The sequence below is a fragment of the Taudactylus pleione genome, unplaced genomic scaffold (assembly GCF_031769625.1).
Source record: "Taudactylus pleione unplaced genomic scaffold, aTauple2 ptg000007l, whole genome shotgun sequence".
Classification (NCBI taxonomy): domain Eukaryota; kingdom Metazoa; phylum Chordata; class Amphibia; order Anura; family Myobatrachidae; genus Taudactylus; species Taudactylus pleione.
In genome coordinates this window covers 29008463-29026558 of record NW_028284410.1, presented here as the reverse complement: position 1 = coordinate 29026558, position 18096 = coordinate 29008463, and the positions used below count along the sequence as shown (strand labels likewise).

General features: G+C 43.0%; 1 protein-coding gene across 1 annotated transcript in view; it reads right to left on the bottom strand.

The window, feature by feature from the left end:
- CSMD2 (CUB and Sushi multiple domains 2) overlaps positions 1-18096 on the bottom strand; it is a 1115355-nt gene that overhangs the window by 60417 nt on the left and 1036842 nt on the right. Inside the window, exons 44-49 of the mRNA XM_088462676.1 lie at positions 17883-18028; positions 17333-17413; positions 15770-15883; positions 15307-15495; positions 7261-7407; positions 5714-5902 (exon numbers count right to left, since the gene is read on the bottom strand). Coding sequence (XP_088318802.1) covers positions 5714-5902; positions 7261-7407; positions 15307-15495; positions 15770-15883; positions 17333-17413; positions 17883-18028 — 866 coding nt within the window. The remainder of the gene's footprint in view (positions 1-5713; positions 5903-7260; positions 7408-15306; positions 15496-15769; positions 15884-17332; positions 17414-17882; positions 18029-18096) is intronic.

The following is an 18096-nucleotide window of genomic DNA, read 5'->3' as shown; positions in this document are numbered from 1 at the left end:
GCGTCTCCATGGTCACCGCCCCCTCCGAGCCCCGGGAGCTTCCTGCTGGTGACTTGTGTAGGAAGTCCCGGGCTCCTCCTCCCTACACCCGGAAGATTAGGAGGAGGTGGAGGCGGAGGACCGAGCAGTAGTACGGGCTGGCAACCAGGAGACTGAGGTGAGCGGGGACCAGTGCTGCGTGACTGCGGGCCGGCGGCGAAGCGTAGGGAGCATGATGCGTTAAGAAGCCCATAGGCTTCTATAGGGTAACGCCAGGTTTTTCTGGCGTTACCCTCCGAACCGAAAATAGGGCAGCCGGGGCTTAGTTCATATGAAAATGCTGTAAAAACCCTGACAATTGGGATTTTACCGTATTTTTCCTTTAGTACATCCCGCCCTAGGTTTGATACATCTTCCCCATTGTAATATTAAGCAACGTCTGTGAGTAAAATTACATTTTAAATGTTTTATTGATGTATCGAGTATGCTGTATGTGAATATCTTTATGCAATACCTGACTGCAATATACAACATCATTTGAACCATGACGAATTTGAAACCAAAGGGTGTGTTCTCTTTTGTAGGGAGGAGAGCGCATCATTTGCTAGCCTCAGAGGAATGTTATGATTGCTAAATAAAATAGCAAAAGTATTTGACACTGTGTCTTCAGCAATATCATTAAAGTACATATATTGTAGTATTCTAAGACTTACAAGTCTGTCTTTTATAGTTACACACATTTAACAGCTGGTCAGTTTAAAGTTTCAATTGAAATGTCTGTCTCTGATTTTCACAAAATTAACTATGTAACAAAAGGTGAATTAAGTGCACATACATCTCAGAGAGGGCAACACTTTGTTTCAAAGTTTGGCAGCTCCTCCAGGCCTGGCCTGGTAAGAACAAGGCAGGCAGCTCATGGAGGCAGTTAATTTAGTGGCTGGACCGGGAAAGGGGACACCTCATGCCTCCAGTTGAAATGATAATTATGACAGTGTCAGGTTGGCTGGGAGGGCAGCTGAGGGAGATCTCAGTCTAGACTGCTGAGTGTGTAGAATTCCAATGCATTACGACAGGAGCAAATACTATACTAAAGCCACCTTGAGAAAAATGTTAGGTGGTAACAAGCTTGCCAAGTACCGCACTATATAATAAACTATAATACAGGACTACAATTTTTATGTCCAGAAACATTATATCCAGAATGTTCTAAAAAAAAATAAAAAACAAACAGTAAATTAATTCTGTTGTTTGGTGATATGTCATATACACAGACATGATCACTAGGTGTTTCTTCCTGCAGATACTCTGTTGAGCTCTTATAAATAATTTAATAAGGAGATGAACGGAAGAGGCAGTGTGGGCAGAGATGACTCATTTCTAAAAAAATGTTTTATCAGATATTAGGTATGTTACAACTAAGGCCAGCGCCTATTCCAATTGCTCCTTATTCAGAACCCCCTCTTCCTCAGAAATGGTGCCCACCTCCCTCATGCCTTACACAATCCCCTGCTCCTCCTGGTGGGAGTTGTGCTAGGCTGTAACATCATACAGTATATAAGTTCAGCCCATCACAAACTCGGAGTTACAGCAGGTCACAAGTAAGAAACCACAGGTTATTTCTCCTTGATGTCACTAATCCAGTGTTTTAACCATTAGAGCCCTAGGCAACTGCCTATGTTCGCATAATAGCAGCATGACGTATGGCTGTGACAAATGACTTTTATCCAGAAAACCCATGAAAGTTTCCAGTATAGATAATAGATCTCATGGATGTATATAATTTACTGATGAGTTAATAGCATATATAGCATTCTAATTTGAAATAAAACAAATGGTTCATAGATTACCGTATATACTCGAGTATAAGTCGACCCGAATATAAGCCGAGGTACCTACTTTTACCCCAAAAAACTGGGAAAACTTACTGACTCGAGTATAAGCCTAGTGTGGGAAATGGCAACAGCTGGTAGTGCCCCCAGTAGTAATTCCCCCTGGTTGTGCCCCCAGTAGTAATCCCCCCCTGGTAGTGCCCCCAGTGGTAATCCCCCCTTTCAGTGCCTCCAGTAGTAATCCCCCCCTGGTAGTACCCCCAGTATTAATCCCGCCTTTTAGTGCCCCCTGTAGTAATCCCCCCTTTTAGTGCCCCCTGTAGTAATCCCCCCTGCTAGTGCCCCCTGTAGTAATCCCCCCTGGTAGTGCCCCCTGTGGTATTCCCCCCTTTTAGTGCCCCCTGTAGTAATCGCCCCCTGATACTGCCCCCTGGTAGTGCCCCCTGTAGTCATCGCCCCCTGGTAGTGCCCCCTGTAGTCATCGCCCCCTGGTAGTGCCCCCTGCAGTCATCGCCCCCTGGTAGTGCCCCCTGTAGTCCCCCCCCCCTAGTAGAGAGAGACGTGATAACAATAAAAAAAAAAATAAACACTTACCTGAAACTCCCGCTCATGGTCCCGCCGCTGTCCGCTCCTGGTCCCGCCGCTGTCCGCTCCTCCGGCCGCTTTGCATGGGAGAGACGTCGTCATGACGACGTGTCTCCCATCACCCACTGCGGGAGCCGGAAGATGGCCCCCGCAGTGGGAGCAGCAGCAGCCGCTGAGAGTCTGACAGACTCTCAGCGGCTGCTGATTACAGCAAACACATAGCTGCCGGCTCCGGCGGCTATGTGTTTGGCAGTGTGTAGCGCTGACCGAACTCCGTCCGGTCAGCGCTACACTTGACTCGAGTATAAGCCGAGGGGGACTTTTTCAGCACATTTTTTGTGCTGAAAAACTCGGCTTATACTCGAGTATATACGGTATTTACATTTATAATAGCATGTGAGATGCACCCACTCACAGGAGCATGGCATAGCACCCAGCAGCTGGAACTAAAGTAGTCACTACTGTATTAGGATGGCGGGACAGTCCCATAATAGCTGCATTTCTTGTCAGGCTGTATATAGATGCTAAAATGTAACACACAAATTAAAGTGCTTCTACTTTACTTTGTACATCTCTCATGTAAATAACACAAACAATCTATTTTCTATCATAGAGATAGATGTATGAAGGACTTAATTTTTACATAACATCAGGTCGTCTTATACACACACATTCCGCAGCACATATCCTAACCCACTGCTCCATGCTCCTTCTTCACTATCTACCCCTCTGTGTCGCCCCTGTCTGTCTGCCCTTCCCCTTTAGAATGTAAGCTCTCACGAGCAGGGCCCTCATCCTCACGTGCTTCTCCTCCCCCTACTTATAGTATAATTTACTCCTAACTCCCTACAATGGCACCTACCACCTGGTTGCTCATGTCCTGCTGCTTGTGTTTTGCAGCTGAGTTTATAACCTTGTCCTTGTCCTGCATTGTTTTGTATTACTATTAACTGTTTTTCTTGTGTGCTCATTTATGTACTGTGTAAGGCGCTGCGGAACCTTTGTGGCGCCATATAAATAAAGGATAATAATAATAATAATAATAATAATAATAATAAATACATGTCATACTTGATGATATTTTATATCTCCTCTGTGGGAGAAGCCCCGAGAGGAGACGTAGCTGGCCCCTTCGGGGGGCGGGGCCTTGCTCCTATGTCATTAGGCCCAGCGCCCTTGACGAATCGCTGGACAGTGAGGAGGGGGTAGGGCTAAATTACGCATTTTCATGTAATTTAGCCCTGTCCCCTCCATACGGACCCGCGATTCCCAGCAATTATCTCCTCATCCTGCCCACTTCACTACTCACTAGGAAGTGGGTGGGATGCGGGAGATCTGGAAAAGCTTCAGGGGGTGCTGGGGGCTACTTGAAAATTACAACTTCCGTGGAGTAGGTAAGTATGATCTATGCTGCACCACAAACTCATACACACTAGACGATGTGCTGTATGAACGATATTGGAGAAAGATTTCCCTTGAACTTTCTGTAGTGCAGGACAAACAATATTGGGTGCACACACTGACAGATATCTTTCAGTGAAGTCATCCTGTCACATCTCTGAACAGGCAATTCTTCACGATATCGTCAGAGTGGCCTGCATGTACAGACAACAAAAGACATCGTTAATGACCCGCCGGAGCGCACATCGTTGGTCATTCACTGCACACAGACTGAACTATATGAACGATATATCGTTGAACGATATTGATATCGGTCATAAAAATTGTCTAGTGTAAATGCGGCTTTAGTTGTCAACTTTCTTCTAAGTAAATGTAATTCAACTGCATTTGAAAATAGAAATTGTGAGTAGTTTACCATTATTTTAAGACCAAAGCTATTGGAATTCAGACCCATGTAATGGTTATTTTCATTACAGTAGTAAGACCAGCTTATCAGATACACTCTAGGCCTTATTCTGAGTCGCATGCAATGCCGATGTTTATGTAGTTAACCGATTATTTTGCAACTGCACAATGCAAAAATGTATAAAAACTATTATGGCATATGTGTTACACGGAGTGGCGGATGGTTGTACCTGGGCGGTAACTTGGAGGTGGCTAGAAATGTGTGTCAATGCAAGCACCGCCGCAGGCATAGATGGCCATGGTCTGACGGAGAAATGTTGTCTTTGCAATTGGGCTTGTGTAAGTTTCGATGATGCATCCATCCGATGGTGGTATATAAGGACTCACCAATCGATATTTAGCATAAACGTTAAAAGTGGGCGCTCTCAGGTCCTGATTCAGACCCGCTCGCTAGCGCTGTGCGCTCGCAAGTGGCCCGTTGGTCTGCGAATGCACATGCTTCATTCTGTGCAATCGCAGCCCGGTCGCTCGCCCAGCAAAGACAGCCCAGTTAAATGAGTGACAGGAGAGGCCGTTTGTGGGTGGTAACAGGGGCAGGACACTAATAACGGGGGTGTGGAGGTGCGAACGCAGGCATGCCTCGGTGTTTCAACGCCGTTTTTAAGGCGTGCATAATTAATAGGCAGCATCATAGTACCCGTCACATGCCTGTTTTTTACACAGAAGTCCTTGCAGTGCTTGCGGCAGGGTAAGGCAACCATAAGCACTGCGTTTGCTTCAGATGGTTCTCGATGTACCAATGTTTTAATACACTTCCTGGAGATGACGTGCTCTAGTGGGCATCTCTACATACGCTAATGGGTGTCTGCATACACAGAGCGCAGCCAAAGTGGGTGTGCTTATGCCTTGGCGAGCGAAAATTTGCATACGCTGGATACGAACAATCTGAATCAGGCCCTCAGTCCTTGCACATTCGATCGCATAGATGTACTCAAGGGAAGGAGTTTGTAGCAGCATTTTCATAAACTTGCAGATCGCCGACCGCCAGGATGCTGCTACATGCCACTCAGAATCAACCTCTGTGTCAGTATATAAATATGTTGCATTCATGTATATATCCCTCTTTTCTAGTATATCTGCACCTATGCAACGGATGCCTACAAATACATCTCAATGTGAGTGTTAGCTCTTGTCACTTATCTAAACATTTTCCACAATACATATTTTTAATCAATTTATGCAAATCTCTTCCACCACTTTCTACTGTAGAGTCAGGCTTCTCAAGCTCTAATGAATTAATGCAACACAATTAATAGTGTATACATACATGAACAGATGTTCTTTTGAAATAATTATACCAACATAACTAACACAGCCTAGCTAGTAAACAAATCTCTAATACCTTTGTGCTATTAAATTCAATATACTAGATGTGACACAATGCTTTATGTTTAATAGATTTGATTGTGCTTTGGTATGTGTAGTGTTTTAGGTGGATTTTACCATAAACGTACCCTGACATAGTGGCACCTCTGAGTTCCAGTCATAATAGCCTTGAGGACGGCGTAGGCATGTGGCTGAGTTAATTCCAATGAGCCTGTAGCCAGGATTGCATGTGAACCGCACAACCCCTCCAGGAGGACTGATAACAGGACCTAGTATGGCACCGTGGAGAGGAGGACGTGGAAGACTACAGTATGCAGCTAATGAGGCACACAGAGAAAACCGCGTAAGTTAGGGTTAACATGAAAGCATACATTAAAGTGTGGCAACAGTTTTCTAATTTTAATTACTTTGTGCATCATTTAAATTAATATAAACTGCCACTCTGTAGCAGTATAAATAACTGGTTTGTGCACTGATAATATATGAGTAAACTAATAAGAAAAAAACGAGCAGAAAAACTTGGTATTTCATGTGGAAAAGTTTCTTGAAAGTAATGACAAATGTAAATTGGGGCAGAAGTAATTTCAGTGAAAGGAGAACTGCAAAAGAAGACAGAACAAAGAAGATCTAATACTTGAAGAATTTCATGGGTGAAAATATGTTTTGTTGCAAATTTTTCCAAATCCAAAACAAAACGTGTTATCTTTCATGCAGGCCGTCACACTACAATTTGCACAATGCTTATATTCTACTGATTAAACTGCTCTGACCACAACATCAAAATCAGTCATTTTCTCTTGGACTTGGGAATCAGAGAACTGGAAAGCTGGCTTGTCACCAATTATAGCAAATATCACAGTTACTACAGCATAAGGGACTTCCACAGCTAAGATAAGAGCTCAGCACTGCCAGTAAAAACAGTATTCGTTATTATAGGTTTCCTTTTATTTTAATGAGCGTCAGCGATGTATGATCAGAGGAATAGATTGCAGAGTTGCAGCATACACCAGGTCATTTCAAGAGGTAAAGAAGAAATGTAATCTCAGATAGGAAACCTGGAATGCAGCTAAAAGCCGGCAGGTGCCATTAATAAAGGCAATATGTAATAATATATTTTATATATACGCAGTAACATTAGAAAGGGACCACATTTAGGTATGATACAACACAAACACAAATGACATAACATATATATATATATATATATATATATATATATATATATATATATACATGTGTACAGCAGATAAGTAGATATAGGAGTCCCACTGACATTACACTCATAGTAACTGGCATGCAATATGACATTGTGTAACAGAACAGCACACATGGGAATGACTAAACATACACAGCAGCAAATTGAGCTTTTTCATGGGTTTTCCTAAATTAGTCATTATAGTGCTAATTATCCTTATGTGAGGCATTTATTATACATATTGCTCATTTGATTGAATTTCCTAATGTATTCTATAAGCTCTGTAGAATATTTTTCTGCCACAATCGGGAATTTAGATTTCCAGGAAATGATTTGCCATTACTTCTTACAATGTAGTTATTCATATTGTAATCCAATATATGAGTATTGTTCCCACTGTTCCTGAAAACATTTTCAACATTTTTAATCTAGCTGTAGCTGTGCGTCACTTATTACCCATAAATAATGTAGTATTCTCACCTGAGTAGCGTATCTTGAACCCCTTCCTACTATATGCGTGGTCAGACATCCAACGTAGAAGCACTTTGTTTCCAGTACTGGTGAAGGTCATGGGTGATGAATAGTTGCCACTCAAGGATGTAAGCAATGGATTCTGACCAGATGGACCTACAGTAAGGAGACAGGCTTTCTAAGATAGAGACCATAAAGGAGAGAAAACTTAAACAATCTACTCTATCAAATGGTGACGTAATCTACAATTGTGAGATTTAGTAATATTTACTAATTCATTAGATAATGGTACGAACTACTGAGGATATAACAATGACAATGAAAGAATTGCTGGAAACCATAGTTACTTTGAAGTGAGTTGCCCAGATATAATAAATACCGTAAATTGTAAGTCTGTGCCTGAAAAATTCAGTGTTAAATTGGATGTGCTATATATACAGTATACAGAATATATTTAGCATGGCTTGAAAAATTTAACAAGGGTTAATTGACCTAAAAAGTCTGACACATTATTATTATCATTTACTTATATTCAGGGCAGTAACTAGGGGTGTGCGAGCTGTGCCTTTGCCCAGGTCGCAAAGTCCTGGGGGCATCACCATCACTGCCCCACAGCCCATGCCTCTGGCTAGGAGAGTGCCAGTATCGCTGCTGCTGTGCTGTCCAGAGCATCCTTTGGACGCTTTGGATGTGCACCATGCAGTCTGTACAGCCGCCTGATGCATCCTGAGGAAGCAGCATTATGATGTCATGCACTCAGGGGGTAGGGCCTGCACAAGACACAGTGCAACCCTGTTCCACCACTGCTTATAAAGCACCAATTGTGAATAAAAAGGACAGACAGAGAGGCAAGAGGGTACTGCCAGCAAGTTTACAATATAGGGAATAGGAATTTAATCCAGCCAGATTGCAGAGGTTGTTGGTGTGTGTAAAATCCAGCCACACAACAATGTTGGCCTGGGGTCAGTTGGTTGTGTGAGTGTAGAATGGAAACATACTGTATGTGACCAGTGTAGAATGGACGTGACTGGGTAGACCACTTTAGAGATTATTTAATAACATTTATTTGTTTGCACAAGATAAGACAATGAACATTAGTGTCTGATTGTTTGCTTGTAGTTTAGTCACATTTTGCACCATGCAATATGATGCACACACATTAGCTACAATATGAAGTTTCTGAGTAAAATAAGTGTAATAAGGCTTTAGGGGAATGCAATTTGTATGTCTGCAGAGTTCACATTCCAAGGTTATTATTTCCTGGATGGAAAATAATTTCCAACTGATGTTAATAAATGTAATTTTCATGTGTGAAAACATGAAATGTTTGTGTATACCATGCCCAATTTCAGCAGCTAATGTATAAATTGTTTTTAAATAATGAAAAAAATTGTTTCTGAAATATAAGTGGCACAAATATATAAATATACAAATGAATCCAGGACTATGAGTACACTCATGATACTCAAACATCCCTTCTGTAATACTCTGTCATGTGATATGTAGCTGTCATCTCAGGATATAGGCACCACTGTTAACAAAAGCTCAACACATTGAAAACATAAATGATATTTCCTCTATTCAATACTAAAAATGTTCTGAACTCTCCGCCAAAGCCAACAGTCCTGCTATCACACATACATTCAATTATTCAATAAATGTAATGTTTGGTGTAATCCTAATAGGTGTAATTCACCATTTTTGTGATCAGGAATAATTTATACCCTTTATTATGTCTCGCTAAGTGCAAGACTTTACACGCTATGGGTGTGGAGCAGAGATTACATTTAAATAGCTTGAGAATTACACCAGGTGCCATAGAAAATGACACGTGATGTTGGTAGAACATTACTGCAATGAAACTGCGAAATGAACACAGTTCGGGACTAATTGATTTGATTTTGAACCCTTTGAGTTCGATGCCGCTTTCATTATCGTGATGTTTTCAGCTACAGGTCTTATCTAACTTGCAGTCTATTCTATGTCAGAGTAATTTCAATTGCTCATCTTACATATGACTACTGTAACTGTTACCTGGTCTAATCCTTCTCTGACTGTCCCCAATTCAATCTATGCTCATTCATCTCAACAATTCCAAATGACAGTGTATAACCTGGTGTCCAATTCTGCAACTCCTTGCAGGGCCAGACTGGCACTAAAAAGCAGCCCTGGCAAGCAAAGCTCAATAGCCCACATTTCATGTATTCACTTGTAATAATGTAACAGAGAGCTCCATCATTGATGTTTTTCACTGCCACCAAACCAGTATTGAAATGGGGGCAAGTACAGAGCATGTGATGGCTGCATCGGTTTTTATTTTATTTTATGTTAATAAACTCCATTCAAACAAGAATACAGAAAAATGAGAATGACATTGTATGCAAAATGTGGATAATAATAAGGCTAGCTTGATAATTAACAGTTACAAGGATGAAAAAAAACAAAAAAACAGAACAGTTGATGACCCAGTGTTATTAGTTTTAGAAGGTGGCAGAAAGAAAGGAGGGTCTGGAGGAGTCGTAGCACAGGTGGAGGAGATAGGTCTGCAGAATTATGGTGAGTCATAGGGGTCTATTCATTATCCCTTAAAATCGAGAAAAGTAGGTGAAAATTAACATCGGGGCCATTCATCATAAAGGTAATATAGGAGAGATATCACAGATATCTCCTTACCTTTCAGTCCCACTTTGGTCCGATGTCCAAAATTCATCAAGCTCCGAAAATACTAAATTTTTGTTCCCGACCCCGGCTCCTTCCAATCGGAAGGATGTCCCTGTTTGGCTCCCTCCGCTGGCCTTCAGGAGTATTGTGCGCATGCATGAACTCCAGTTCACTAATACCCCTTTTACACTGACTTAAAAATCCCAGGTTAATGCACGTGAACCGATTTTTGTCGGTGTAAACGGTCCAGTGACCCAGGGATCTAACCTGGCTGGCTTGCAGGGTTGAGTACGGGTCATTTCCTTGTCAACCTGCAGTGTAAACGGCGCGACCCAGGTCACGATGACCCGGGTTGCGCTGCATGCCGTCCAATTGGCCGACTTCAGTGGCGCTTGGGGATGACATCATCTCCAAGCGTCCACTGCCGGGCCTTTCAGAATGGAGCATCGCACCCCACCTTCCCTCCCTGCCTCCGGACCGCTTCAGTGTAAGGTAAGGGGGTCGCGGAGGGGGAGGGAGAGTAAGAAGTGCTGCTGACCTGCGCCGGAGAACCGGGTCAGCACTGACCCGGCTCTGGTGTGAACAGTGCCGACCTGGGCATAGCCCGGGGTCAGCGCCGCAGTGTAAAAGGGGGTCTGTTCCGGGTCTCATCTGGGTTGGAAACGTGTTCCAAATCCTGGGTCAGACCCGGGACTTTGATATAAAAGGGGTATTAGTTTCACTGCTACAAGAGTAGTGTTGATAGGGATTGCAAGGACAGCTGATCTTAATGAATTGCTCTGGTGTTTTAGTGTCTACTGCTACTTCTCACAGCAAGTTAAATTAATACTGCAGAACGACAGTGCTTAATGATTAGGCCCCAAAGTGCTGAAGAAGCTACTAAGAAGAAATAGGCAGGAAGGAATCACTGAGCTGTCAATGGTCCCCATGTCTTAGTGACGACTCTACAGAATTATTAATAATTGCTTGCATATATACCATGTGTTAGGAATGCCATAATCACTTAACTAAAGCTGGAGGGGGATTTTAAGATTCTCAGTTAGCGCCTAGTTGCCAGGTGATGTGACGGACAAGTTCGGTTTGATGTTTTGTAATGTCTGGATGGCCAAGAGCAGCAAGTAGTATTTGTGAAATAAAGGAACACTAATTGAAAGAATGGAAGTATCAGGTTTCGCAGAGCTAGCCATAATCAAGATATTTTTGTACAGGCCCACAAAAAAGGAGGTTCCAAAGGTCAGGCAACCTCTCCAACATCTCTCCAAGTCATCAGTAGACATTTTGCTAATTCTACATGGGACAGTCATATAATACCTTTGATATAGAAGCTTATAAGCGTTCTCTTTCATTTTAACCATCTTGAGCTCACTCACAGATCTCTGGCCATAGCTTTCTGTTGATTCATTCACCAACATCTGTCTCCGCTATTTTCTTAAAAGTAGGAGTGGATGACTTAATGAAGCTGAGTAGCCCATTTTAATAAAAGTGTGATAGACCATATCACTCCAAATATGTACTGATGAACTGCAGCCCCTGCTGGCAAATGACAGATTTGACAGCATACCAGTCTGGGCCTATGTTCCGTTTGACGGAATCCGTCATATATCTATACCATTTAAGATAAAACATTTAAAATACTTTATCTAACTTACATGGTGATCCGCAATTCTAGTTTGCATGATGTATGAAACCTAATGACTAAGGGGAAGATTTAATAAAGCTTGGAGAGTGATAAAATTGGAGATAAATAGCACTAACCAATCAGCTCCTAACTGTCATTTTTCAAACACAGCCTTTAAAGTGATCATCTATAGCTATGTTGCTTGATACCTCTGGTTATTTCCTCTAGGTGCTTGCTTAACATATTTAGAGTTGCTGATTTTCACTGGAATTACAATTGTTACGTAAGATATAACTATACTACTACTAATTAAAATAATATTACCATTATAGGGGACAATAATAAACATATAATATTAAATTTTTTCAGTGGCAAACGCAGGATTTCTAGCGAGGGGTTTCCAAATCTTTGATTTTTGAGTGAGTGTGGCCAGTCCATGAAGATGATATAATTAGCACTTAACCAGCTTTAATATGTGTCATACAATGTGTAGTGTACTGTATGTTATAATTCCAGCATATACAGGACCAGCGATCACAGTAAGCCATTAGATGTGGCAGTAGGGTCATCCTGCCTGAGCTGAATGTTTTTATTTCACGTGTGTGCAACATTCCAGAGCATGGGAGCAAAACAGGAGTCTGGGGGAGCAGCAAAATAACCTAGCACTGCCCTGTACATAATATATGTACATATTGGTCTCCGTATGCACTGCATAACAGTATTAATAATTAACCCTATACATGGTCTATAGCAGTGCAACCCTAACAGTGCATGTTTTACAGATCTCCTAGTTGGTACTAGAGATGAGCGGTTCGGATTCTGTGGAATCCGAACCGCTCCGAACATTGGGGATCCGAGTCCACCCGAACCCTGTTCGGGTGTTCACCGCCTGACTCGGATCCCCGTTCGGGGCCGAACGGCGGCCGCCTGATGTCGGATTCTCACTAGAGAATCCGACATCAGGTCTCCTCGCGTGTAGGGCAGAGCGCAGTGATAGCGCTCTGCCCTACACAGACACAGACACACAGCCGCCAGCGGCAGCTGTGTGTTTGTTACAGCAGCCAATGAGAGTCACACAGACTCTCATTGGCTGCTGCACGGAGGGAGCCGGCTGGAGCTCACACATGAGCTCCGTCTTCCGGCTCCCTCCTCAGCGTGTGACAGAGCGGACGGCGCGGGAGCGGGGATACAGGTAAGTTTTATTTTTTTTATTTTTTTACTTGTCAAAGGTCCGGGGGCGCTACTGGGGGGGGGGTCTGCACTACTGGGGGGGTCTGCTACTGGGGGGGGGCTATACTACTGGGGGGGCCATACTACAGAGGGGCCTGCTACTGGGGGGGCTATACTACTGGGGGGGGGGTCTGCACTACTGGGGGGGGGTCTGCTACTGGGGGAGGCAATACTACTGGGGGGGCCATACTACAGAGGGGCCTGCTACTGGGGGGGGCTATACTACTGGGGGGGGGGTCTGCTACTGGGGGGGCCATACTACTGGGGGGGGCCTACTACAGGGGGGGCCATACTACAGGGGGGGCCCATACTACAGGGGGGGCTACTACTGGAGCAGCCTACTACTGGGGGGGCCTGCTACTGGGGCAGCCTACTACTGGGGGAGCCATACTACTGGGGGGGCATACTACTGGGTGGCATGCTAATGGGGGGCATACTACTGGGGGGGCCTGCTAATGGGGGACATACTACTGGGGGGGCCTGCTAATGGGGGGCATACTACTGGGGAGCATTCAACTGGGGGCACTGCATAGTGGACCGTACTACTAAGGGGACTGCATAGGGGGCACCACTGCTGGGGGACATTGTGTAAGGGACACCGCTACTGTGGGCATTGTGTAAAAGGGTCACTACTGTGGGCATTGTGTAAAAGGGGCACTACTGTGTGTCGTAACATAAATAAGAGACACTACTTTATGGTGTAATGTGAATCAGGCCCTATGTGCGGTGTAATGCTAATAAGATTGTGCACTGTGACTCCTAGGGCCGTAGCCCACTTTGTAAACAAGTACTGTGACTCTGCTGGCCGTACCCCACTGGGTGGGTGCACTACTTTTCATTTCTGCCACTGCTGTGTGGCAATGTGTCATAGATGTGCTTTATACTGTGGTGTCTGTGTCGTTGTGCCGCTGCTTTGTCGCTTAGTAACCAGTCAGCTCACTGCAACCTTTGGCCAATAATGTTGAAAACAATATTATAAGCTGTGATATGGTCTAAATTGACTGGAAATTAATGTTATTGAGGTTAATAATACTCTAGGAAGAAAAAAAAGACCAATTTATGTGATTTTAGCTTTTTTTGTCAATTTTTGTAAAAAAATCCAAATCCAAATCCAAATCCAAATCCAAAGCCAGTCACCGCAGTTTGGCAAATCCAAATCCAAATCCAAAGCCGGACGACGAATTAGAACCAAATCCAAATCCAAATCCGGCAAAAATGGTCCGGCGCACATCCCTAGTTGGTACCCATCACTGCTAGAGTCTTAAATAAAATACTCGGTTTGTATCAGGTTTAATCCTGGGTTTTAGAAACAAAAAATTAGTTTTTTTATTATTTCACTTTATTTTGTTAAAAAAAAAATATATATGTTTGTTGCTCTGAGATGATGTCTTTATCTCACCTCTATATAAAGATGGCTAGATGACAAACAACTTTGGCTTATATGACACACACTCACACAGCATACACCCACAGACACACACACACCCACAGTGTACTTGCAAATACACACATAGCATACACTATAGACGGAATCGTTATGAATTACCGCTGGACCCCTGGCCGGCGGTTCAAATCCCAACAGCGGCTGGCCGACAGAGGAGGAAATCCTGATCGTCCCTAGGTAAGTATCAACTAACCTATTTTTCCCCCTAACCCTAACCCTCCTTTAGGGTGCCTAACCCTAACCTCCCCCCCTGTGCCTAACCCTAATCCCCCCTCTAAGTGCCTAAACCTAACCCCTCCTTCCCCGCCGCCTAATCCTAAATCCCCCGGGGGAGTGCCTAACCCTAACCTCCCCCGGGGTTGCCTAACCCTAATCCTCCCTACCCCTAGCCTAACCCTAACCTCCCGGAGGGGTGCCTAACCCTAAGTCCCCCCCTGGAGCCCTAAACCTAACCCTCCCCCCCCCCGCAGCTGTCCGCTGTGGCGCCCGGCATCCGCTTGATCTGGATGCCGGGCACCGGTCTCCCGACGTCGGTAAAATGACAGGCGTCTAGATTTAGACGCCTGTCATTCGTCCCTCGTCAGGATTACATTGTCTGGAAGCCGGCGGTCGGCATTCCGTCCGCCGGCATCCTAAACGTATACCCTATACACACCCACAGCGTACTTGCAAACACACACATGGCATGCATACTTACACAAACCAAGCACAGAGGAGAGGAGGAGGCTCACCGCCAGAGATGGCATGATGTGAGCGGAGCTGCTGCAGCTCCCTTGGCTGTCTGTATTACAATTAAGTGCAAAGAGCTCTGCTGTTCAGAACTCTCTGACTGGGTGTCTGCCGCACATGTGCGGCATCTCTGATTGTGGCCAGTGCTGACCGGAGAGACGGAGACAAGGCTGTCTCCGTCTCTGAAAAAAAAATTTGGTCCGTCAGGTGGGGTTTATGGGTACTCAGAAACCCCCCCTGCATGCGCCACTGCTTTTAATGTACCGTATACTATAAATTCTGATTTAAGTATTCAATATAACATACTATATTAAACAAATAAACAAAACAAATGATTAAAGTGAAGCAAAGAATGGCATCAAGTTTGTCTCACCATCAAAAATGTCGAACTCGTCATACTGCTTCTCACTTAGAAAGTACTCCACAGTAAGGGTCACATTGTACCCGGCCTCAACTTTAATGAGCCAGGAACATGTCTGGAACTGAGGATAGGTACCGGGGTAACTTTGGCTCAGGATTACTCCAGTGGAATCAGTTAGGATCTCAATGGCTGGACAAAGTACTAAGGAAAAACAAAAATCAACACAGCTGTAAAAATTACCACAGTATAAAATAAAACAAAAAGAAATGTGTCTTGTTTTAAAAAATCTTCAGTTATTGAGTTAGTTATCTGAAATAGCCTACCACTCAAAGTTTATAGTCATTAGCACTACTATACAGTAACTTAACTGCATACATTATATAACTAAGTCTCAGAGCAGGCTACAGCCAAAGTGCATTAGGGAAAACAGGTTAGTCAAAATATTGTGACATGGAGATGTGTTAGAATATCTTACCATCACAGGATGGGGGAGGTTCCTCAAACTGTAAGTGGGTTCCAAGCCGACAAATCAAGATTTCAGGCCCCACCAAGGTGAATCCTGGGAGGCATTTGTAGCGCACAATGTCACCTGGGGAGCAGGGTGTGGAAAATCAAAATAATTACAGTGACATTAACGATAACATAACACTTTTTGTTACGCAGCTAGTGGTGAAATTTATTTACAAAAATTAGAAAAGTTGACAATCCCTGTTCTCGATTGCTTTGCACTTTGTAGAATTGATTCAGAATTGGTAGCAAAGCAAAATTAAGGAGTGCATTTGCACCTAGACAAACCATGTTGCAATGCAAGAGGTACACATATATTTATTTATTTAATTATTGATTTTGCATGCAAGCTGTTAGCATTGAGTGCAACATTTTAAATAATATCAATACACTTTTTCTGCAGGGAATGTGCATACTCTCAAGTCAGGCTAGGTACATACTTACTTGACTCAGCGGCGGACATATCATACCCAATTACCAACACGGCATCACAACTTGACATAATCGTACTCTTACAATCCTACTATATGTCAAATATTCTCCATCACTGAATGTTAAGTGATATCAGAAACAACAGGTACTGAGAACTGCATTCAGAAATGGCACTGTGCATTATATGTATATTAAAACCAGGGTCATTAAAAGTCAAACACTTCCAAGGACATATGTTTAAAAACATTATCAGCCCCAGAAGATCCCAATATCTGTAAGATACAGTATATAAAAAGCATAAAAAGTTTATGAGCAGAACAGTACTATTCTGTCTGGTATTTTTACTTCTGTGGTTTATTTTTGTATTGGGAGAGCAAAATGGCTACTGACAGCCATTTCTATTCATGGTTCTTATGTGTGTATCAGACATGAGGTGGTGTATCAGGCATGAAATGGTACAGGAATGTGGAAAGCAGACAGGCCATAAATCCACAAGGCGTTGTCTACTGCGATGTACGCTTGCGTTGTTTTAGAAAGTCCTTATCAGTAGTTAACCAATAAAGTAGTTTGAAGTAGGTTTATGCCCATATTAGTAAGAGTTAGATGGGTATGCAAGTAGGATACTATATACACAGGAGACAAAAGAGATTCCAGTGGCCTGCCCTAAGCCTGGACCAGACTGCAGTTGGTAGCCAGGATATTGTTCATTCCAGCTCTCCATTCTGAGAGATGAGGCCCCTGGATCGTGTAACCATTTATATTCTGAAGCTATGTAACTATTATTCTTTTATATCTTGTCATTTCTTGTAATAAATTGCATTTTTTTTTTTCAAGATACTGGTTTGTGTGGCTTAATTAACCTTCTGTATCCAAGAACCTTATATCGTTCCACCGGGAACAATTATTCCTGGATAGAAATAACATTCACGTTTCACACGTTCAGACTTTTAATTGAATGTCTTTTTGTTCCATTCACTATGGTTTGCCAGATTACGGACTCGTTTCCAAGTATCTCAGGGGCCAATAAATTACACTTTGCACCAACTGGATGTATGGACTTTTTCAAGTAAACCTAGTTGAATATGGACAGAGAACTTACCCATCAGGAACTCCTCGCTCCCTGAGAGAACCTCTCCATTTGGAACTGTAGTTGGTGGTTTACACTTCCTGAGCCGGTATCCTGCCACAGAAGGAGATCATTGGTTGGAGAAAGTGATGATTGGCACAAAATGAATGGTGAATATTTCCCTTGGGAAAACTATGAAAGCAGATGAGGACTGACACAATCATATGCTTTGACATATAATCTAATCAAGTATCACATAAATTATATTTACAATGTACAGTAAATTATACAGTTTAAAATGTGAAGGACTCAAAGAGTTCTTAATGGAAATAGATTATTTAGCAAAGTTAACATAATAATGACTTGAGTAGTATTCCCCTTTTTGAGATTATGTAGTGAACATATGGATACATACACACTTTTGTGATCAATAATATGCCATTGACTAGGATCACGTATAGTAAGACAGTGCGCACACTAGTATTTTCATATTCTTCTCAAATATGACAGAATAGATGTGTATCAAGTCACATCTGTGTCTATTGCCCAGGCCATTGCTACTTATGATCCCCCTCCAACTGACCATAGAAGTACAACGCGAAGATCCCTCCATTGGCAGCATTGCTGTGAAAGGTTATAAGGACCTGATTGGAGGAGCTCATAGTTGATCTTTTTGTGGAACTGCTGGTGAACACACCTAGCTGAATGTCCGTTTGTTGGGGCCCATCCCTGCAACACAGAAAAACAAATATAGTACAGTGCAGGTCATAATAACTGTGACTTAGCGGTCAATTTAA